This window comes from Embiotoca jacksoni, unplaced genomic scaffold, assembly GCF_022577435.1.
Source record: "Embiotoca jacksoni isolate LCO1_2020_lvr unplaced genomic scaffold, fEmbJac1.0.p SCAF_8, whole genome shotgun sequence".
Classification (NCBI taxonomy): domain Eukaryota; kingdom Metazoa; phylum Chordata; class Actinopteri; family Embiotocidae; genus Embiotoca; species Embiotoca jacksoni.
This window is the reverse complement of record NW_027185436.1, coordinates 2,098,635-2,122,629: the sequence shown is the minus strand read 5'-3', so window position 1 is coordinate 2,122,629 and position 23,995 is coordinate 2,098,635. Positions and strand designations below refer to the sequence as shown.

At 40.6% G+C, this 23,995-nt stretch overlaps 3 protein-coding genes across 3 annotated transcripts; all 3 read left to right on the top strand.

The window, feature by feature from the left end:
* Positions 1–5,405: 5,405 nt before the first annotated feature.
* On the top strand, positions 5,406–7,096 carry LOC138191968 (nuclear factor 7, brain-like). The gene has a single exon (XM_069139088.1). The coding sequence runs from the start codon at positions 5,492–5,494 to the stop codon at positions 6,917–6,919; it is 1,428 nt and encodes a 475-aa protein (XP_068995189.1). The 5' UTR covers positions 5,406–5,491; the 3' UTR covers positions 6,920–7,096.
* A 1,443-nt stretch (positions 7,097–8,539) lies between these two features.
* LOC138191969 (retinol dehydrogenase 13-like) lies at positions 8,540–9,342 on the top strand. Its single transcript, XM_069139090.1, has 2 exons — positions 8,540–8,813; positions 8,949–9,342. The coding sequence occupies exons 1-2, from the start codon at positions 8,615–8,617 to the stop codon at positions 9,293–9,295; spliced, it is 546 nt and encodes a 181-aa protein (XP_068995191.1). The 5' UTR covers positions 8,540–8,614; the 3' UTR covers positions 9,296–9,342.
* Positions 9,343–21,151: 11,809 nt separating this feature from the next.
* Positions 21,152–23,799, top strand: LOC138191502 (nuclear factor 7, brain-like). The gene has a single exon (XM_069138360.1). The coding sequence runs from the start codon at positions 21,263–21,265 to the stop codon at positions 22,685–22,687; it is 1,425 nt and encodes a 474-aa protein (XP_068994461.1). The 5' UTR covers positions 21,152–21,262; the 3' UTR covers positions 22,688–23,799.
* The last annotated feature ends 196 nt before the right edge of the window (positions 23,800–23,995 follow it).

Sequence of the window (23,995 nt, the reverse complement as noted above, 5' to 3'; positions counted from 1 at the left end):
CTCAACAGTTTTTGGTTTTGTGGATGTCCACATGTCAGAAGTAAGGCTAACAGCAGCCACCTTTTCCACTTTGGCCTTCTCCTTCTCCTTAGCTGACTCATACTCGGCCTCCACCATGGCCTTCAGAGCCTAAAGGAAAAAATATATAGTGCTGAACTGTGAGACACAATAAAGTACTCATTTGTTTCATGCATGCACCCATACATACCTGCCTTGTAGGGAGGACATAATTAGGATCCAGTTTGGACACAAATGCCCTGAATCCAACATCATCCACAATACTGAAGGGCTGTGTGTCCTTCACTATCATGGAGACGAGGGCTTCATCCAGCTCTTGTTTTCTGGTGGCTGGTTAAAAGAGAATAAATACAGTGTCTGTTACCTGTCTTTATTTGCACAATAAACAAAAGTGAACAGGGAAAAATTGTGATTGTGCATTTGTAATATTGTAATGACTTACCTTGGCTGGGTGAAGCTCCAGTTTCCTCCTTATTCTCATGCAAGGCACGGTAACGCCTCAGCATGGATGAGGTGTTGTTATTGTACCCCAACTCCTTGGAGCACAATAAACACCTCACCTTTGAATAAAATAAGAAACTGTGAAAAATACAGTTCTTGATAAGCAAACCTAATGTGTCTGAAATAGAGTTAGATTTAGCTTATTAGGAGTTATCAAATCAAAGTGTTCCCACACAAGGGAAATCCTCCTCTTCTCAGCTGGCTCCATCTTATCACCTATCTCTCTCTCTAACTTCTCCAAACTATCTCTCTCTCTAAACTCTCCAAACTATCCAAACTATCCAAACTCTCAACTGACCTCAACTCTCCACCAACAACCCACATTTTGAATGGAGCCTGAGGGGTTTATATTGCTGTCAAACCTCCCGGCAAAATCTGAACCACTTCCCGAAGCAGTCACGTGGTACAGCCGGGCAGCGAGGCTTCGGACGTCATCATTTTTGGCTCCTCCCCTAAATGAAGCCAGCCTCGACACGCATCGAGGACACGCCCCCTCCGTTACTCGACACACGCTTCGTAGCGTCGGCACATCTCGTCACATCACTCATTATTGACGCCGTTGCTTCCGCTGGTCTGCCGGCTGCCCTGCCTGCCGTGTCTCCCCGGATCTGTCGGTCGAGTTGCCCTCCCGACTGGAAGCAAGTGGACACGATAGGTGCCACCTTTTGGTTTGTTTGTTTTTGTTTATCACAATAAAGACTGTATTTTGGAACCGATACCCGAGTCTGTGAGCTTGCATTTCGGTCCTGGAAAAACACCCACCACATGACAGAGTTTATTTTCTTGAATTTCGCTGCTTCTTATAAATGCATTAACGCTGGTTTGCTGTAAAGAATCAAAAAGGTTTTATTGTCGATTGCGAGGCCAAGGCACATGCATGAAGCACGTTATGAATTTTACTGAAGAAAACATGTTCAACTAAAAATAATAAAAAGATATATGTGTTATGAAATGTTTAGTTGCAGCCCTTCATTATACACAAACTTTTAAAATCAGGACACACATGGAAAATAGAGCCTTTGTCTTATGTATATCTGAATAAAAGACCATGAACATGTGGGTGTATATTGTTTTTTTAAGACAATATTTGCATATAAGATTATTTAATCGTTAGAATTCAGACAGATTGAGATCTTAAAAAGGTCTTAAATAACCAAAATGCCTCGTGAGATGGACACTTGTTTCGCCAGATTTCCTGGACGAGCCATTTTTTCTTTACTGTGAACATGGTATCAATAATTTGTCTCCCTCTGAAACATGAACATCAACTGCCAAATTTGATATTGATATTTGGTACAATTATGTGTCATATACTTCCATTTAACATGGCGGTGTCGGATGACTGTTGGCTCATGGTTAGGTAACTATGGTTACCTGCAGTTTCATTCACCTTGCACACTTATTTGTAAGGCTGTTAACTGATGACCAGCAGACACCCGCCAGCACAACATGCTCAAGGTTACAACACAGAAAAAAGGTATTGTCCAATTTATGAGATGATAAAATACTGAATAAAAACCTTCAGTAGTAAATACTTGAACATGTGTCTGCATACTGACACGATTCATCATCATATTAATACCATAAAGTCTTTCTTTACTAAAAGGTCGGGGAGAACTCAAACACTACCGGTGTGCTAATGTAGCCGCAGGAGCCGGACTCAAGGCCTCTGAAGCACATCAATATTACAGAGCACACAATCAAATATTCATCTATCGGCCCTCCTCTGTTTCTCTTTCTCTGAAGCAAGCCTGTAAAACACTGGAGACACGTCTAAAACAGTTTCAGTTCACATCTGCTGTGCGACCTGAACCCCGAGTGGAGAGGAGCTGCTGTGTTTCAGGGAGTGAGCGCTTGATTAGAGGTCAAAGACACAACAAGGACACAATAACAGAGACAAGGCAGCCAGGTTGGGCTGTTCCAACTCGCTCATGTAAGATGTCGTCCATCTTAACTGCAGATTCTAACCTGCATACAGTCACACAGTGAAACAACGTGAGGCAAACAGTTTCTGATACATATGATTTAAAAGTTTAGTACATGTTTACATTTACAAACACTCAGTTGCATTATGTGGACGTAGTTTCTCTTTGTTCAGCTCCACGAGGGGCAACAAAGGTGACATTTCTCCAACAGGATGTTGAGTATGTTCAGCATCAGTCAGTTTGTTTCATTCAATTCATTTGTTCTTGTGAAAGTAGTTTTTCAATTCTGTTGAAAATACTTGTTTTACACACATATACTGTATATGATGTTCTGGGAAGTACTCAGTAAAGATATTCATGGTTTTACAAGCAAATTTTATGCCTGATCATGTTTGGAAAAACAATTCGATTATATATTAACAGGGTCTGATTCGCTACAACCCATAAAAATGGTTAATACAGCATTTAGTGTTGAGAGATTTTGCTAAATATTTGAGGACAAATTCACGTAGACATTTTGTTTTGTGGGAAGTTTTGATCATGTGCAGTAATTTACACTATTTTGAAAAATGACAAAAGCAGAAAATATGAGGAAGAACATGTGTTTATGTGTTTATTATGATGCATCAGTGAGTGTTGAAGTCTAACAGGCAGCTGCAGGATGACAAAAGACGTCAGGCAAAGTCCAAAGATCAGACAGAGTTATTATAATCAACAATAAGAAGTAGAGAATTATGAGATATTTGATCAGGCTGTTTTTGATCAGTTTTAAACATTACGTGTGTAATTTAGAAAAAGGTTGTGTATGTTACTAGAAAATTAAAATGGAAGTGAATTAACATTGAAATGCTTCTAAGTCTGTTTCAAACTGAGATGTTGAAATACAAAATAATCACATCCTCACAAGAACAATTAAAACATGTTCTTTAATATCATACAGAACATTTTTAAAGGTAAAAGTTTGGTTTAGATCTTCAAACAGGTTCTCTGTCTGTGACAAAGTACATGAACCACTCTGATAGAGTAAACATGAGACTTCAGGGGGATAAACATTATATGTTCATCTGACTGTCTGAGAATTCATTTCTCACGCTGGTCAGATCATCAGAGGGAAACAAGGCTGTTCAGTTTGTGTTGGAGTCTTCAGGCCACATCTTGTTCTGTAGGAAGGTAATAAAAGTTGATATCAGATAGTTTGCTGTCAATGATTGACCAATGAAGGATGTAGATGAAACACATGTTCTTAGCAGCTCACAATTATGTGTTGTACAATACAATATTTGTATATAGTTCTGTCCCTCAACTGAGACAAAAAACAAAACAAAGTTAATTTAATAACTTTTGTTTGATGACATTTGTCTTTCTTATTCACTGTAAAAGTTTGATCTTTGATAGAGTAATGTGGGTTTCTCAACCTTAAATTAAATGGATTTATGTTATAATAACAGAGAAATGTGCATTTTTCCATTTATATAAATGCATGCGCAATATTTGTATACTTAAATAAACAATGCAGAGACAGTTATTTAACAAAATGTTAGGGAGTAGTTACATTTATACAGTCTTACAGTTACAACCGGCCCTTTGAGGGCAACCATTATGCTGATGTGGACCAGGGTGAAAACGAGTTTGACACCCGTGCTGTAGAGTAACAGCCTTGTTTTTATACAGGTTAGGTTTTAGAGCTACCTGGAAAACCCTGTAGATTTTGGATTTGGATTCTCCTTGACGAAGGAGATGACGAGCCTCCTTTAACCCTGAGGAGTTGGACCACGATCACCTGTTGTTCCACGGAGGAGACCGTCAGTCAAATGAATGACTATAAACTCTCCTTCACTTGTCCAGATCTCCACAGTTACATATTCTTCTCATTGGATCATTGTGTATTAAAACTATCCATCCCATATTTGACTTGCCTGAATACTGAGGTCATTTCTTACTTCCTCCCATGTTAGTCTGCTGATATCTAAGTGGTGGACTGCTGCTTTAACAATGATCTGGATTCTCTCTGTTTTAGAGTTGACCTCCACTGTAACATTTACTACCTGCAATGAAAGTGAGGAGCTTCTTTAAGTCGACCATTATTTGACCCTCATTTGTCTGATCTGGGACTGCTGTGGGTTGTTTTGCTGCTTTACTTCTTCCATCAGTTCCTCCACTCTGCCTGACCCTCTTCACTGCCTCTGCATAGGTGGTTTTAATACCGTGGTTAGTATACGCTGCTCACGCAACGACACTAACACCTGCTGGCTGGTTACTGACACTGCTGCTTAATACTGGGATGAATAACACTGGACCTACATTTGACTTTTACTAAAACAGATCTTCCTTCTCCTAAAAACACAAAGAACACATTCAGAACATATAAAACTCCTTCTGTACTTACATTTGATCAAAACATGACTTATTCAATAAGCTGTGCACCACTTATTGTGCCACATGTAGCTGAAGTTTGAGTGAATCCCAACATTTAATCAAAGTGTAAATGAACACGTTCATGCTGACATGTCAGCACAACATGTTTCCTGTTACTGCTGCTGAAGATCAAATGTAGTAAAACTGGTTCCCTGTGAGCTTTGAGCAGCGTGTTGAAATGTTCACTGTTCACTGGAGGACTAAAGAACAAACCTCCACTTTGTTAGAGTTGGAAGTGATTTTAAGAACTGTCACAATTTAATGTTTTATTACGTTAAAAATAAAGAAAATACATGAATATATTAAGATGTGAGCATTTCATTCTGTTTGCCAACTTTACAACAAGAAGTTGTTCTGTCCTCAAAGAAAAGTCCAACATGTCCCTCTGGAAGACGTCCTGACACCATCTGCTGGAGACACTTTACATTGCAGCTTTTCTGACAGGTAATAGTTTAACGTGTTAAACTATGACGAGGTGATAACATGAAAGTAGACTTTGACATTGTTGAAGAGAGCCGAGACGCCATTACAGGGTGTGCTCTGCTGAACAACATTTATTTGGAGGAATTTAAGTGGAAAGTTGAAGAAACTGTAACTTGGTGAGTCCTGCTTTTAAAAGACTTCAATTACAAATGGCTGAGAAAACTGCTCTTGTTGAAAGTTACCTGAGCTGCCATGTGTGTTCAGAGACTTTCAGAGATCCTGTGTCTCTGAGCTGCAGCCACAACTTCTGTTCAAGCTGCCTAAAGAAATTCTGGGAACAAGCTGGAAACAAAAACTGTCCAATTTGTAAAAGAAAATCTTCTAAAGAAGATCCTGGAGTGAATTTTACACTGAAGGAACTGGCTGACTCGTTTGCTGGGAGACAGAAATCTGGATCATCTGAGACAGAAAACGGACAGAAGAAGATGGAGGTGATGTGCAGAAAACACCAAGAAGAACCCAAATGGTTCTGTGAGGACGAGCAGAGATCTGTGTGTCCTGTCTGTGAGTTTTCTCTCCACCAGACTCACAAAGTGGTTCCTGTAGAACAAGCAGTCAGTGATCTGAAGGAGCAGCTGAAATCTGACTTAAAGTCTCTGCAGGACAAGAAGGACAAATACAAACAAGTGGAGGAAACATACAATGAAATGAGTGAACACTCCAAGAAGCAGCTGTTGTCCACAGAGAGGCAGATCAGAGCAGAGTTCAACAAGATCCACCAGTTCCTGAAAGAGGAAGAGGAGTCCAGACTGGCAGCTCTGAGGGAGGAAGAGGAGCAGAAGGGGAAGACTATCAGCAGAGAGATGAAGAGGATTCAGGAGCAGATCTCCTCTCTGTCAGACAGTATCTGTGCTGTTGAAGAAGACCTGCAGAAACACAACGTGCCGTTCCTCAGCAGTTATAAAGCCACTCAGACCAGAGCCAGAGCCCAGAGCTCACTGTCAGATCCACAGCTGGTCTCAGGAGCGCTGATAGATGTGGCCAAACACCTGGGCAACCTGTCCTTCAGAGTCTGGGAGAAGATGAAGGAGAAGGTCCACTTCAGTCCTGTCATTCTGGACCCAAACACTGCAAGCCGATGTCTCCATCTGTCTGATGATCTGACCAGTGTGAGACGTGGAGACACAAACCAGCAGCTTCCTGACAATCCAGAGAGAAACACTAAATCTGCCAATGTTCTGGGCTCTGAGGGTTTCAGCTCAGGGAAACACAGCTGGGAGGTGGAGGTGGGAGACCATCCTCGCTGGATTATAGGTTTAGTTAAAGAGTCAGCTGACAGGAAGGGAGAAATATGTGATTCACCAGAATATGGAGTCTGGTGTTTAGTGTATCACAGTGGAAAATACATTGATGTTCTTGGTAAGACTGTCAGAGTGAAGAAGAGTCTCCAGAGGATCAGAGTCCAGCTGGACTATGACATGGGGGAGGTGTCCTTCTACAACCCTGAAGACATGACTCACATCTGCACTCACAGAGACACTTTCACTGAGAAACTCTTCCCATTATTCAATATTGGAAAAGCTGGTGATGCCAAAACTTCTGATATCAAAGTCTGTCAGAGTGATTCAGGGAAGTGATTTAGTTGTTTGTGTGGTGATGATTTGTTTGGGGGGAAGTTATCTTTGAATCTTAAACTTTTCTAGTTTGTTCTTTTTTACGTGAGAAAATGTAGAAATCCTTGTTAAAGAAGAAATATGACTTTAATTACATTCCTTTGTTGTTTTATGTTCTACAAAACATGAAATATCACTGAATAAGATGTTAAAACCTTTATTTTTTCTAAATTAGAATAAATCATCAGTTCATTACTTTACTTGTTTTAATAAAAGCTCATGTTTAATGTGCAGAACGGACCAAACAGAGGACGTTCATGTAATAACTCACCTGTTGTGTGTTTAAAATGTGCATCAGTGCAGATTACTGTTGACTGTCTGATATATTTTATACATTCATTCATTTTTATTCAGACAAACTAAATCTCCTTCTTTATTTTTGTTTCTTGGACTGTTTGAAAAGTTTGTGGAAACTGTTTGATAATGTTCAACACAAATTATATTCCTGTTCAAGCTTCAGAACAAACTGAGAATTTATAAGAAAACTGCAGATTGTTTTGATTAAAGCTGCAACTAAAGACTATTTCTAATAAACCTGTTGATCATTTTAGTCCATAAATTCCCATAAAATAATAAATATGTCAGATAAAGACAGCGAAGGTTCACATTGGAGCAAATGTTCTTGATGAATGATTAACTTTTCCTTCAGTCTTTGTATTGAGTGTATTTTAGTGGCTGCAGTGAATACTTTATTTCATAGTTCCTGAACATTCAGCTGCTGTTTGTTCTGGTGTGTTTATGGAAACTCTCACTTCATATGTCAGATGTGAAACATCATCACATTCAGGATTTCCTCTTGTTAACTGTGGATTTCCTTGAAGCTGCATTCAGAACTTCAGTTCTTTACCTGATGAGTAAATATGATCAAACTGTCAGAAATGTGAGTTCATCTATGTTCTGGTTTATTTCTGTCAATAAAAAAGATCAAAACCACGCTGCAGTTTTACATCTTTAAACACAGAGACCTTGAAGTTTCTATTGAAACTGTCATTTTATGGATAACACCTTAACACATTTTAATTTATATTTTATATTTTAATATATAGTTCAACTATATATACTCAAAAACTAATTTGTTGCATTTATGAAATTATAGAACAATAACAAAGACAATTCTTGACATTTTATTGCTATTTTAACTGTTATAACAATATCAAACTCTTATGAAGAGGAGAAAACACACACTGGCATGTGTAGTCCTACATTGAGGTCAATTAAACACAGAGCTATGCAGGCCCTGAGTCCTCCCCATATTTGTGGAAAATAAATAAAATAACTTTGAAATAAATATAACATCTAGCTCCAGAAGTGAATTAAACGGAACAACGCAGGTTTATTTGGGTCCTCCCCATGTTCATGGAAAATATATTAAATAAAAAGTAGCCTCCTTTGAAATGAAGATAACATATAGCTGCAGCCTAATATCTTAGCAATGACACATAATGTGACAAAAAACATCAAATCAAACCTGCATTATTTCATGAATAGCATCATGTGGAAAATCCATGACTGCTGATTTCAAACAGTAATATTTCGGTCCTTCTTAAGTCATGAGACTTACATAAGCATTAAATGCACTCGTCTACTATTATTGTCTACTGTTTTTTTTTACCAGGTGGGAATTCTGGCATCGGCAAGGAGACAGCTGTTGCCTTGGCAATGAGAGGCGCCCGTGTCATCATCGCTTGCAGAGACCTGGACAAGGCTGAGAAGGCTGTGAGGGAGATCAAGTTCAAGAGTCACAGTCTTAACGTCGCCCACATGGTGCTGGATCTGGCCAACCTGCGCTCCGTGAGGGAATTCTCCAAGAACTTCCTCCAGATAGAGAAGAGGCTTGATGTCCTGATCAATAATGCAGGTGAGGGTGTCAAACACATTTACAGTAGGTCTCTCGATGCAGACGAGGAACTTAGTTTCTTCTAATCAGCTGACACTTCACAGAAGATATGTTTGGACTCTTTTTCCATCTTTCTTTCCGTCTGTCCTGCCTCAGGCATGCCCGGCGTCCTGGACTGGACGGACGACGGCTTCAGCATGTGTTTTGGCGTCAACCACCTGGGTCACTTCCTTCTAACCAATCTGCTCCTGCCTCGCCTGAGGGAATGCGCCCCCAGCCGGGTGGTGACCCTCACGTGCTCCAGCTACAAATACCAGAAACTGGACTTCCAGGACCTCAACTACAACCTGCTGCCTTTCTTCACCTACTGCCGCAGCAAGCTGGCCAACATCTACTTCAGTCAGGAACTGGCCCGCATCACCGAAGGGAAAGGAGTGACCTCTTATGCTGTGCACCCTGGTAAAAGCTGCTGTTTCCCACATGAATGTGAAAACTTAAGTTGAGATACCATATTATTGAAGGGCAATTCATGATAACATGAGTGTATGTGTGTGTGTGTGTTTGTGTTTATTGAACTAGATTTATTTCAATTTTCACATTGAATTGCAATGTTGATGTCCAAATATAAAAAAATGCATTTACTGTCACAAAAGGTGATGCTACATTCTCAGATGATTGTTACATGACTTTGTTGTTAGACTCTGATATAATTAGTTTAGTTTGGGTCACTTTCCTGTTCCAGCTTCTCCGGTGTGAAGATTTGCTGCTTTTCTCTGTTTTATATTATTGTAAATATAATATTTTGGGTCTCGGGCTTCTGGTCAAGCAAAGCAAGACATTCAAAGATTAAACCTTTCTGTTTGGTAAACTATAATTTATCATTTTCAAGTATGGAAGAAAAAAATCAGAAAATAATTGATGATAAAAAACCGTGAGCAGCCCTGCTTCTTGTTTCAAAAGAAGTTTTTTAACAGCTGCAGCCTAATATCTTAAAAAGAGTAAACATAAAAAAAATAGGCCAGTTTGTCTTCAAGTAAGACTAAAGTCCATTTCAGTGCGCTGTCATCGTCTTCTTTTTCTTCCTCAGACACTTACAGCCGTCAACCGTCTGAACATAAAAACACAACTACATCAGTTCAGGATCTAAAATAAATATTTGTTTCCAAAATAATAGCCTATTAAATGATGGTGTTGTCGCCTGTTTAATGTGATTTTTGTTCCTGAACATCTCTGCAGAGTTTCTCTATATCAGGGCTGTAAAATGTGACTTTGAGCTTCACAGGACTGCAGGCTGTCATCTGTGAAACGGGAGCGATGTTTGGATTTGACGTAGTTCATGCTTGAGAAAACCTGCTGGCATAAGTACGTTGATCCAAAGATGGACGGGACTCCGAATGCATACTTCATGTTCATATCAGTGTCGGGAACGGCACTCCGTGTTTCAAGCACAAGTTTGTGGGGTTTGGGGAGGTTTTCAATATCGCTCCGTTTGTGCTCTTTATAGCGACGATGGCCTTCTGACGGGCGACATCTTCAAGATCAGCTGTCAGGCTTTTGAACTTGGACACCCATAAGTCTTTACCAGCGATGTCGGCCAGTTCAACTTCCAGATCGGGTCGACTTACTCCCGGGAACGTGGACGTGTTCAGCTGGGATGGGTCGATGTCCAGGGGTGTGACGGGGAAGGATAATGTGCTTTTTCCTCCCTGAACTCGCTGAATCTTTCCCCAAATGCAGTTTGCGGTCCGATAATTGCACGTTGTAAATACTCACAATTTAAGTGATTATTATTTCCTCTGAACTCTCTCAGGGAGGGGAAGTGAGAGAGCATGCCTCTCTGTACATCTCTGGCAAACACCGTCATCTTGCTCAAACGCCAAAACATCCTCCAGCATCTCCAGAGCCGTGCCTCCCTTTCCCTGGAGACTTTTGTTCAGACTTGTCATATCGACCATGAAGTGCAACTTTTCCAGCCGATCTGGATTTCCCAGCTCAGGAGAGGTGAGGACTTTGCTTTCCAGGAAGGTTTCCACATGTTCCAGACAAGCAGCAAACCGTTTCAGCCACCGGACTCTGTTACGCAGCAGGAGATCTGAATACGCGCCGTCCACTTCTTCCAACAACAAACAGACCTGTCGGTGGTTTAACCCCTTTGCCATTATTTTGTTCGCTATCTGAATAACAAGGTTCATCACCTCCGTACATTCTGGGGGAAATGTTTGAGCTCACAGTGCTTCCTGGTGTAAGATGCAGTGAAACGACAGCAGCTTTGGATCCAGTGACTTCTGAAGTAAAGTCACAAATCTCTTCTGTGCTCCTCTCATACTGGGAGCCCCATCAGCAGCCAGCGACACCATGAGGGTCCTGTTTATTTCTTTATCTTTTAAACAATTCATAACAGCCTCACAAATGTCCTCCCCGTGTTTGCCCGTTTTAATTCAATGATTTCTTCCTGCGGCCCATCAGAGTTCATATATCTGCATAACAGGGCTGTCTGCTCAATGTCGTTTACATCTCTCGACTCATCGCAGGCGATTGACAACGCTGGAGCTGAATCGATGTCCTCAATTTGCCGACTGGTGAAGTTTGATGCCATTTTAATGGCCGTGTCCTTAACGGTCTTTGCAGAGAGGCATATCTCGGATTTTCTGAACAATTTCACCTTTGTTTTTGAAGTCCCAGAATAGATGCTCAGATGTTTTAATGAACGATTCTTTCATGTATTCTCCATCTGAACGGCTTTCCACGTCTTACTATCTCATGAGCTGCCACTAAACTAGCAGCAGTAGTTGAGTTTGGAGACTCCATCCACTTCGTGAAAGTATATTTAATTTGCTCTTTTTTGCTCATCTCCAGTTTGATACTTTTCAACAAATGCTGTGTGCTTGTTCTGGAAGTGTCTTTCGACGTTACATTTTTTGTAGTTTACTAATTTCTCGCCACATATCAAGCGTACAGGTAAGTCAGCATCGTTGGCAGTGAAAGCAAATGAAGACGTCCACGTAGAATTAAACTGTTTTCCTCAGTGACTTTTCTTCTGTTTTGGATTCATCCATTTGAAGTTTTCCGAGGGCTGAGGTCTGCAAATCATGAAGAGTCACCTGCAGGGAAAGGCGCCTCACAGCGACGTAATAGGATGTGACGCACATTTTAGTTGACAAAATCTATCAAACAATGCTTTGGTCAAAGCCTCAGGGAGCAACAGAGGGGCTGAAGAGCCGGGTTGCCGACCCCTGCTCTAGTAGCTGAATCCTTGCTCCTTGTTTGTCCTCCTCCACTAACATTGTTTACTCTGCTTCCTTCGCTGCTAGCTCTGCTGCAGCTTCTGCTCTGCTAGCAACGAGGATGGAGTCCACTGAGTGTTGATCCGTATGTTGAGTGTTCAGAGTCTCTATTGAGCAGCTCACCAAGACCTTGTTTTACTGATTCAGGGTCAAAATCACCATCTATGGATGCTGTTCTTTCATAAGCGATTTGAATAATGTCCTTTGTCACTGCCTCGCAGGCATCAACACCACGTCTTGTCTCACTAGATGGAGTCATGTGATCTCTAATTTGCACAAACATATCTGTAACTTTGTCCTGTTCTTTCTCTAATGTCTCTAGAAGAGCTGCAATTTGACTCTGGAAAGTCTGACTTTAGCTGCTCTCTGGCTTTACGTGCCTCAATCTTCCATTGTTCATAAAGGTGAATGAGCCTTTTCTCCCTTTTGTGAGCCTCCTCTTTCTGCAATGCAAACATCTTCTCCGTGGGATTCTGTTGGCGACCAGATCTGAGAAGTTCCTCGTCTTCGCTGGCCGGACAGACATCCGTTATCTGGTCTGAGTCTCTACTGTCTGATGCAGATGCTTCCATTATGTCTCACCAACTTAGACCATCACATCAAATCCCTCTGCAGTCATCATGAGCATCTATCAGGAGGTGGTGGGACTGATGAGGTCAAGCTCTTACTGTAGCATCCCCGGCTGAATAACGGTCTGGCGTCTCTAACTGATGGTCCACAAAACTTTATTGAACTGGACTTGAATCTGTAAATTGCATTAAAGAGCTATGAAGAAAGAATAAAGACAAACGTTCCTGAACACTGTTCATCATCTTGACCATATCCTTCCCGCCAACATGCTGCATTTAACCACGCGGCGGTGCGTTCAATGGAAACAGCAGTTTGTTAGCTTGAGCTCTTTCACTAATGACACAAAAACATAAAAACCGCAGCAACCTGAAACAATATTTTCCACAGAATGATCTTGAACATGTACTGACCTTGTGTCCATATCGGCCAGGTGCTAAACTAACAAAACCGGAACCTTCTTCCTCCTTTTTAGCACTTTTCTCGTCCCTTTGGCGACTTCCCATTTCGTACCGCTTCTTCCGGTTGCAGTCCTTCAAAATAAAAGACATGAAAAAGAACAAACTATTAAAATACTCTACACTGTGTTAGAGGTCCTTTACACACAGATCCAATCTGGTTCTCCACATTTATTGAAGTTGTTTCTGAAAAGTGGAAAACAATCATCGATACGCAGCGTTTTTCTGCTCGAGTTTAACAGAGAATCTCATCTGACTTTCTTAATGTGGCGCGAGAAGGGTTTGGTTTGAGTTTCAAGGACATGAACCAATATTATTAGTAAGAGTACGACAACGCCACTTTAGGAATTTCACCTGAAGAATAAGTTTTGCCCCACACAGTATGAAGAACTCAGGAGACACTCAGGTTCGTTATACTGATGAGCAGGAGACGTGGTTCAATTACAAGCAATTATTCTTCATTATAACATTCAATATTCAATACGGTGGTTCAATCAGATTTCATTTGAAACATTAACTACTAATAAAGACGTTTTAACCTACACAGTTATTTAAAAAGATGTTCAGGGCTGCAGCTTACCAGTGGAGAGGTGGACCATTAAAGATGAGGATCCCAAAAAGAGGAGGCACCCCGATCACACAATCACACACACAAGCACACGTGAGGGTTCAGAACCAGGGGTGCACTAAACCACACAGCATTTGAAGGGAGACACCAACACCAGGAGGCACCAACCCCACCACCTTAGGCCCTGCAGCTCCTGCAGAGACAGAACACAATTAACAAGGCTCCACTTCACAGAAAATATCAATGTACTTCCTGTTTTACAGCTCAGCAGTCAGAGCACCAGCGTACAGGACATTACACACCATCCCAGCTCTATCATGATGGAACAGTCACGTCATGGCCTGCTGCTTGTTTTGCTTTGATGCAGGAAGACACTGAGTTTGAACTCATCCTCCCACCTGCCGTTCACACGGCAACAAGGGACAAACAACAGCTTAATGTACCGAGTTATTATGACTGGACTAGCTATGTGTCTGGCTTAAATAACCACACTTACACACACGCATAAGGACTCACGGTCTGATTCACATATGACACCTCAGACACACCCCCTCCAAAAAAAGGCAAGAAAAACAACAACAAACGGGGAAAAAAGAAAAGACCAAAACAAACAAACAGAAACATGTCAACTATGATTTTGGGCGCAGTATTATAGCGAATGTACAAGAAGCAAATTACAAAAACTGCCAATATAATTTTCCACTTAATAGCCACAATAAAAAACAGCCACTGTTAATATTGGGGGGAAAAACATGCTTCCTTAAAAAGATAGAGAAAAAACAAAGCCAAAAAAAGATTTCCTTCAACTCCAGAAACCACTGGCATCAAGAATTCTGAATTATACAAATTACATATACAATTGCAAATGTGTAATAATCATAATAATAGTAATATAGTAATGATATGAATAGATTTTACTTCAAACTTTACATACTGTATTTCCAGTGCAGTGTTTATGTCACACGAGTGTGGATTCACAGGAGGACAAGAGGGTTGGTGTCACAAAAACTGTGGTGATGAGGAAGAGACCACAGGAAGAAGGAACCACACCCAGTGCTGCACACACTCCCACCCCCATCAAACAGCCAGTGTGGTGGAGGGAAGAACAGGAAGCTGTGGGGGAGGAGGGGGGGATTAAGGTTGTCAAGCTGATGGATGTTGAGTGGCTGTCATTGGATGGTTGTCAGAAGGGGTTATTGGGTAAGTGACAGACAGGGGGCAGGAGTAGTAAAAGAAGAGATGCATGCTGGGGGTTGAGACCGGGCGTCCAGTGAGGAAAGGTTTGTTGTTGGAGGGCGAGGAGCCCCGGCTCCTAAACCGACACTGGATGTGTTCTTTCTTCCCTTCCTCCTCTTCCTCTTCCTCCTCAGAGAGACTCTCTTGACAGACAAAACGACAGCATTCAACCCTGAGAAGGAAAAAAACAACAAATACAACAAATGAAAGTGTGACTTACACCGAGCTGCCCGAGGTCAAAGAGCAGTTCAATAATGTTAGCTAAATCAAAAAGCTGATTTGCTTTGTTGCCAAATGTTAAATTCTGCACAATCCATTTGAAGCTACTGCCAGCAGCTGATTATGTTTACAGAGATAAGCCAAAGAGATCTTACTGGTTAATTAGTGAGCTGTAGAGCTGCAGGTAGGTGGATTTGGACGACTAGCAGTTTCCTCCTTTTTTTCTTTGATGCCGAGCTCGACTCACAATAGTATCATAGATAGGTGAACAGTTTCCTGGCCACAGCTTCAAACATATGAGAGTCGTAATAATCTTCATGTAACTCTAAGCTACAAAGCAAATTAGTGTATTTCAAAAATGTCCAGCGGCTCCTTTAACCCACATACTGTAGTGCAGTTATACACAAAGTGAAAAACGTGGCAGCAAAAGTAGCAGAAACGTATGTTTTTATGACAAGAATGTCCTGAACATAAAAATATTAATGAAGAAAAAAAAATAAATCTAATTTTTTGAATAAATGATAACTATTACAGCTATGTCTACTTCCAGGATTACTGTACTGCATATAAGGCAAGTACAACCCCCCCATAAGGGTGTGATGCCGTGTAAAATGAAAACAGCATGGCTCCGTAGTAACTGGTTCACACCTGTCACCCATCAACAAACATTTGGAGACTGATGGAAAAATAATGAACTCATCATACTTGTCAAATATTGGTCTATCTTTGGCACAACATGGTTCTATAGTCTCAGTCACAACATCTCTGTACCTTTATCTTGTGACCTACGACCTCACTCAGTACTATCTACAAAATCAGATATACAGAGGAAGAGCAGTTTTGGATCTTTGAACTTTATTCTTTCCAAACAGGTGTTTTACAATAATTTAGTTTAGACTTGGTCTTCTTACAGCGCTGCTGAATTATGTGATATTTTATAGTTTATACAGAACAAGGTCAGTAATGTAAGTGAGAAATCTTAAGAAATGTGTGGAAATGGCAAAAGAAGACAACAAAGAAAAACTATTTCAGTGTTAAATTCATTTTGTTTCCAACTTGATCCATTTTTTAGGGACATAATTCTTCCATCTGCAGAATGTCTTCAACTCCACTGACTGTACAGTTTACACTCAGGATGTGATTGAATGGAGGGATTTTAATTCCTGTGATCACCACACGATGGAGACAGAGATCTGTTCAGGCTGGTTATTTCAACACTGAATATTTTATTTCCACTTTCTGACCTTTTTAATATTAATGTTCACTGCAGAGGTTGATGAAAGTATTTACAGTTACTTATATGTATTTATATGAGTATAACACTGTTTCCTTATTGAATATTAATCATGTCTCTTGATGGGACACTTCATCAGAAACCTGTTTAAAAATGATTTACTTTTAATATTATCTGTCTGACATGAGTCCTTTCTGCTGACTTTCTGCTTTTCACCATCATCAAACCTCAGCTGTAAAACATACAAACGATTACTGAAAATAATACATGTTGAATTCTTGTCATCTTTTCTGTTCTTTCTTCTCTTCTCATTTATTTTACTGATATTGAAGAAAAACTCGTTGTCGTGGTTTTCGATGATATGTGTTTTTTAAAGCAGAACATCTTTTAATGAGTCGGTCTTTAAGTGAGGAGCTAGTGTCTCACAACAAACCGGATCAGGACTGGACTCGGTCCAGAGGATCCTGGTCTCTGTGCAGCCTGGAGAGCTCCTGCATGTTCTCCATGGAGGAGGATCATTAAGCCCCGCCTCCAGGAAGTGGACTTTGTTCAAGGGGCCGATGTCCAGCAGCCTTTCTTATCCTGAACAGGTTTTCATCCTGAACATCAACTTTAAATGTGATCCTGTGATCTGGATGTATTTAGTGTTCATGGTAGATTTTCTCCTCTTTCTGAAGGAATCTTTCAAATCCAACTGTATTCAGGATTAATTGTTAAATAAAGGATGTGAGAAAACAGAGATGTGAAGCTGGATCAGTCTTTTCTATTTATTCAACATGTTAGTAGGACTTCATAGAGAATAAAGTCAGTCACATCTGATGAAGTTGTTGTGTAGCAGGTTCTGTAGTTTTCTTTATTCTTGGGTTTCATTTTTGTTCAACTTTATAATCTTCAAATCATCATGTCGTCTGGAAAATGTATTTTTTTTACGATTTGTTTTTGACAGATGTCACGTGATGACTAATGAATCAAACATCTGAACATGTTTTTAAATCTGTAAAATCTTCAGTAAATCTTTGATTTCAATCACATGAAATCATTTACTGTTTATTTTGAATCTCTGTTCGTTGTGTTGAATCACATTAGTTGTTGCTTCACATTAAAATACTTGTTGCCTTGTAACATATAATCAACAATGTTTGACTCACTAGTAAACAACATAGTTTCTACATTACCATTCAACAAGTCCTCCAACCTGAACGACTGTCTCTTACCGTCAAGAATTATATTAAAACCAAACGAATACAAAAGATTCAGTCAGGAGGATTTAAATGTTTCAATGGATGAATGTCTCTGAACAGATTTATTAAACAGATCATTTTCACTGCAGCCTGAACACTTCCTGCATGTCATGAACAAATAATGAAACAGAGACACAAAGACTTAAAGAACATTTCTTGGTGGTGATGAGAGACGATACTGCCATGTTGGAGGAGTTACAGCTGTTATGAGGTGTGCTTCAAACAACCCAAATGCAGACACAACAGCAGAATCTTAGGTGAACCAAGTCCTTTATTTCTCCTCGGTATAGATAACCAACAGGAGGCACACAAAATGTCTGAGTCCAAATGCGGATATTCTCTATTCCACTCCAAGCCGGAAGTTGGCTCCTCCGTGAATGTGGCTGACAGGTTGACGGACAGGCAGGCAGCCGGGGTGGGGGTGGGGAGGTTAGCTGAGGGAATCCCGAGGACCGACTCAGAACAAGACAAGCTGAAGTAGCCGGGTGGGCGGAGCTTCGCTGGGGAATCCCGAGGTTCTCCACCAGCAGCTGATTGGCAGGATCGACTGCGTGACACCCAGGAATCTACACAGGATGGCCGAACCTTCGACAGCTGATCTCCGAGGAACGAACTGGAAGGCTTCTTCGTACAGGTGACACCCGAGACTCGACACTGGACGGCAGGAAACAGGAAACAGGAGTCAGAACCGGAATCTCAGACAAGGAGACGGACAGACTTCCGGGATGTCAGGTAGGTAAACGGACGGACTGACTGAGTTGACGGGAGACCGGGGTATTTAATCCAGCTGGAGGTGATTGGTGGAATGCATCCAGCTGGATCTACGGAGCTGGGTGTGGCAGATGATGGACCTCAGAGGAGGGTACTGCAGGAGAGACCAAAACAAAGACAGGAATGACAGGACACAGGAGGAGAGGTGATGGGGGGTAAAACAGAGGAAAACACACAGGATCAGACAGGAATCCTAACAACAGCAACATGAGGGAAATCAAAGCCTGTAATGTTGAACCCTGTTTCTCTATTAGATGTCATAAGACTGTATGATGACATGATTTACAGGAACATTCAACCATTACAAACCTGTACAGTTTCTAAAGCCTTGTTTGTTCATGTTTGTATGAGTGTCTTGTGTTATTTGAATGCTTTGTCAGAACAGGAGGTCGAAATATCTTGTTGAAGCTCAGAAAGATCCAATCTGGTTCTCCACATTTATTGAAGTTGTTTCTGAAAAGTGTAAATCAATCATCGATACGCAGCGTTTTTCTGCTCAAGTCTAACAGAGAATCTCATCTGACTTTCTTAACATATACAAAAACCAGAAATCCACAAAAGTTAACTGTTCCATCATCTTTCCTGTTATTCTGAGTAAACCCTCTTTAGTCTCTATATGAACAATGTTCTGTCAGTATAACACCACATCAATTATTTAACGATCATGAACAGTAATACAGTCAAAGTACAACATGAACAACGTGGGCTTCTTCAGAAGGGCTCATTGCTAAGCTGACACTAACACCTCCACATCAGCTGCTAACAGACTAACTCACACGGTCCGTACAGCGAGTCGCTCATAAACACATTCAACACATCACACAGTATCACCGAAGCAGAGTCCAACCATGGTCCTGACCCAGACGGTCACAGAACCTCACAGCTGACCTGGAAATGAAACAATATCTTTCAGTGGATTCTTCTTCTTCTTCTTCCACTGTGTGGGAGTGTGGACCAGAGTTATCTATCCCCTTACAAAAAACAACAAAAACAAAACAAAGGTTGCACCAATTCAGTGAACTAAATTCTTTTACTCAATCCTGTTTCTTTCAAGTATTGCAACACACTTCCTGCCCATAAGGTTAACGTGTCTTTTAGATGAAGTTCCTCAACTCTCAGCTTCCTCTTCAACATGTCTCGCTGTCCTGTGAATTTCTGGCAATGACAAATGATAAGATGTTCAGATTCTGGTATTTTGCAGAACTCACATCGTCCTGTTGGGTGTTTATTTATTAGTTGTGTTGTTTTGTTGTGTTTAACCCCATCTATTTGTAACCCAAGTAGTAAAACTGCGCGGGTTATTGTATGTTTCCTTTGTTGTTGTCTATTTGCTAAACACGGTGTCAATCATAGCCACTTCGCTCAGACGTAGTTCTCATTGGCTATATCAGGCAATTAAGGTTTCTGATTGGAGGAGGAGGTTAAGTCCCGCCCCTCCAGGTAGCAGACTGAGCGCAGAGAAGTGAAGACGGCCTGAACAGACGAGCGGCTCGAAACGGAGAAATACTTCATCTAAACACAGGATAGTAAAAACTGTGTGAACAAGAAGTCGACTTTTGGAGAGAGTTTCTGTGAAGAGACGGGAGTTGTCCAAACACCTGTGTACCAGGAGTTCACCTCGTTTGTCAGCGTCTTGGTGAGTTCAGCGAAGTTAAGCTGCAGCGGCGAACTGGAGAAGCTCGTGTTGTCCGTCGGCTCGAGGCAGCTCCGAAAGCTCGTGCTCTCCTTGATCATATGTGAACTTGGTGTTGTATTTCCGGTTGTGTTAGTCAGAGCACGAAGCTGCTTTACTTCTTCCATCAGTTCCTCCACTCTGCCTGACCCTCTTCACTGCCTCTGCATAGGTGGTTTTAATACCGTGGTTAGTATACGCTGCTCACACAACGACACTGACACCTGCTGGCTGGTTACTGACACTGCTGCTTAATACTGGGATGAACAACACTGGACCTACATTTGACTTTTACTAAAACAGATCTTCCTTCTCCTAAAAACACAAAGAACACATTCAGAACATATAAAACTCCTTCTGTACTTACATTTGATCAAAACATGACTTATTCAATAAGCTGTGCACCACTTATTGTGCCACATGTAGCTGAAGTTTGAGTGAATCCCAACATTTAATCAAAGTGTAAATGAACACGTTCATGCTGACATGTCAGCACAACATGTTTCCTGTTACTGCTGCTGAAGATCAAATGTAGTAAAACTGGTTCCCTGTGAGCTTTGAGCAGCGTGTTGAAATGTTCACTGTTCACTGGAGGACTAAAGAACAAACCTCCACTTTGTTAGAGTTGGAAGTGATTTTAAGAACTGTCACAATTTAATGTTTTATTACGTTAAAAAGAAAGAAAATACATGAATATATTAAGATGTGAGCATTTCATTCTGTTTGCCAACTTTACAACAAGGAAGTTGTTCTGTCCTCAAAGAAAAGTCCAAAATGTCCCTCTGGAAGACGTCCTGACACCATCTGCTGGAGACACTTTACATTGCAGCTTTTCTGACTGCAGAAACAGGAAACATGTTAGCACAACCTGTTTTTATTCTTTCTTTCTTTTTAACGTAATAAAACATGAAATTCGTACAGTTCTTAAAATCACTTTAAACTTTGTTCTTTAGTCCTCCAGTGAACAGTGAACATTTCAACACGCTGCTCAAAGCTCACAGGGAACCAGTTTTACTACATTTTATCTTCAACAGCAAATAGTTTAACACATGACGAGGTGAGAGACAATGAAAGTAGATTTTGACATTGTTGAAGAGAGCGGAGACGCCATTACAGGGTGTGAGATCTCTGCTGAACAACATTTATTTGGAGGAATTTAAGTGGAAAGTTGAAGAAACTGTAACTTGGTGAGTCCTGCTTTTAAAAGACTTCAATTACAAATGGCTGAGAGATCTCTTTTAGAAAGTTACCTGAGCTGCCATGTGTGTTCAGAGACTTTCAGAGATCCTGTGTCTCTGAGCTGCAGCCACAACTTCTGTTCAAGCTGCCTCAAGAAATTCTGGGAACAAGCTGGAAACAAAAACTGTCCAATTTGTAAAAGAAAATCTTCTAAAGATCATTTTGGAGTGAATTTTACACTGAAGGAACTGGCTGACTTGTTTGCTGGGAGACAGAAATCTGGATCATCTGAGACAGAAAACGAACAGACGAAGATGGAGGTGATGTGCAGAAAACACCAAGAAGAACCCAAATTGTTCTGTGAGGACGAGCAGAGAGCTGTGTGTCCTGTCTGTGAGTTTTCTCTCCACCAGACTCAGAAAGTGGTTCCTGTAGAACAAGCAGTCAGTGATCTGAAGGAGCAGCTGAAATCTGACTTAAAGTCTCTGCAGGACAAGAAGGACAAATACAAACAAGTGGAGGAAACATACAATGAAATGAGTCAACACTCCAAGAAGCAGCTGTTGTCCACAGAGAGGCAGATCAGAGCAGAGTTCAACAAGATCCACCAGTTCCTGAAAGAGGAAGAGGAGTCCAGACTGGCAGCTCTGAGGGAGGAAGAGGAGCAGAAGGGGAAGACTATCAGCAGAGAGATGAAGAGGATTCAGGAGCAGATGTCCTCTCTGTCAGACAGTATCTGTGCTGTTGAAGAAGACCTGCAGAAACACAACGTGCCGTTCCTCAGCAGTTATAAAGCCACTCAGACCAGAGCCAGAGCCCAGAGCTCACTGTCAGATCCACAGCTGGTCTCAGGAGCGCTGATAGATGTGGCCAAACACCTGGGCAACCTGTCCTTCAGAGTCTGGGAGAAGATGAAGGAGAAGGTCCACTTCAGTCCTGTCATTCTGGACCCAAACACTGCACCCCAATGTCTCCATCTGTCTGATGATCTGATCAGTGTGAGACGTGGAGACACAAACCAGCAGCTTCCTGACAATCCAGAGAGAAACACTAAATATTCTACTGTTCTGGGCTCTGAGGGTTTCAGCTCAGGGAAACACAGCTGGGAGGTGGAGGTGGGAGACCATCCTCGCTGGAATATAGGTTTAGTTAAAGAGTCATTTGACAGGAAGGGAGAAAGAAGTGCTTCACCAGAATATGGAGTCTGGTGTTTATTGCATCTCAGTGGAGAATACACTTATAGTCTTAATAAGACTGTCAGAGTGAAGAAGAGTCTCCAGAGGATCAGAGTCCAGCTGGACTATGACATGGGGGAGGTGTCCTTCTACAACCCTGAAGACATGACTCACATCTACACTCACAGAGACACTTTCACTGAGAAACTCTTTCCATATTTCTATATTGGAAAAGCTGGTGATGCCAAAACTTCTGATATCAAAGTCTGTCAGAGTGATTCAGGGAAGTGATTTAGTTGTTTGTGTGGTGATGATTTGTTTGGGGGGAAGTTATCTTTGAATCTTAAACTTTTCTAGTTTGTTCTTTTTTAAGTGAGAAAATGTAGAAATCCTTGTTAAAGAAGAAATATGACTTTAATTACATTCCTTTGTTGTTTTATGTTCTACAAAACATGAAATATCACTGAATAAGATGTTAAAACATAAATGTGGTTCTTTAATTCTCCAAGAATGAAGATCAAGTTTGAACAAAATGGTTTCTAACAAGGTTTTAATGTTAAACAATATGAGCACAGAAAAGTTTCATCTTACCTGGTTTTGTTTTTGACATTTAACATTTACTTTTGATAGTTTATTTTTTCCAAATTAGAATAAATCAGTTCATTACTTTACTTGTTTTAATAAAAGCTCATGTTTAATGTGCAGAACGGACCAAACAGTGGACGTTCATGTAATAACTCACCTGTTATGTGTTTAAAATGTGCATCAGTGCAGATTACTGTTGACTGTCTGATATATTTTATACATTCATTCATTTTTATTCATACAAACTAAATCTCCTTCTTTATGTTTGTTTCTTGACTGTTTGAAAAGTTTGTGGAAACTGTTTGATAATGTTCAACACAAATTATATTCCTGTTCAAGCTTCAGAACAAACTGAGAATTTATAAGAAAACTGCAGATTGTTTTGATTAAAGCTGCAACTAAAGACTATTTCTAATAAACCTGTTGATCATTTTAGTCCATAAATTCCCATAAAATAATAAACATCTCAGATAAACACAGTGATGGTTCACATTGGAGCAAATGTTCTTGATGAATGATGAACTTTTCCTTCAGTCTTTGTATTGAGTGTATTTTAGTGGCTGCAGTGAATACTTTATTTCATAGTTCCTGAACATTCAGCTGCTGTTTGTTCTGGTGTGTTTATGGAAACTCTCACTTCATTTGTCAGATGTGAAACATCATCACATTCAGGATTTCCTCTTGTTAACTGTGGATTTCCTTGAAGCTGCATTCAGAACTTCAGTTCTTTACCTGATGAGTAAATATGATCAAACTGTCAGAAATGTGAGTTCATCTATGTTCTGGTTTATTTCTGTCAATAAAAAAGATCAAAACCACGCTGCAGTTTTACGTCTTTAAACACAGAGACCTTGAAGTTTCTATTGAAACTGTCATTTTATGGATAACACCTTAACACATTGTCTTGAAGTTAGAAACACGTGTAGCACGTAAGAGAACAGAGCAATAATCCCAAGAATCAGAGAACTAGAGGACTCGTATTATTATACAGAAGAAACCCAAAGTGACCGAAAG

Excerpts from the sequence above, each read along its gene's own strand:
- LOC138191968 (XM_069139088.1), top strand. The coding sequence starts at position 5,492 with ATGGCTGAGAAAACTGCTCTTGTTGAAAGTTACCTGAGCTGCCATGTG.
- LOC138191969 (XM_069139090.1), top strand. The coding sequence starts at position 8,615 with ATGAGAGGCGCCCGTGTCATCATCGCTTGCAGAGACCTGGACAAGGCT. Across the intron at positions 8,814-8,948 it reads TGTCCTGATCAATAATGCAG|GCATGCCCGGCGTCCTGGAC; the intron begins GTGAGGGTGTCA and ends GTCCTGCCTCAG.
- LOC138191502 (XM_069138360.1), top strand. The coding sequence starts at position 21,263 with ATGGCTGAGAGATCTCTTTTAGAAAGTTACCTGAGCTGCCATGTGTGT.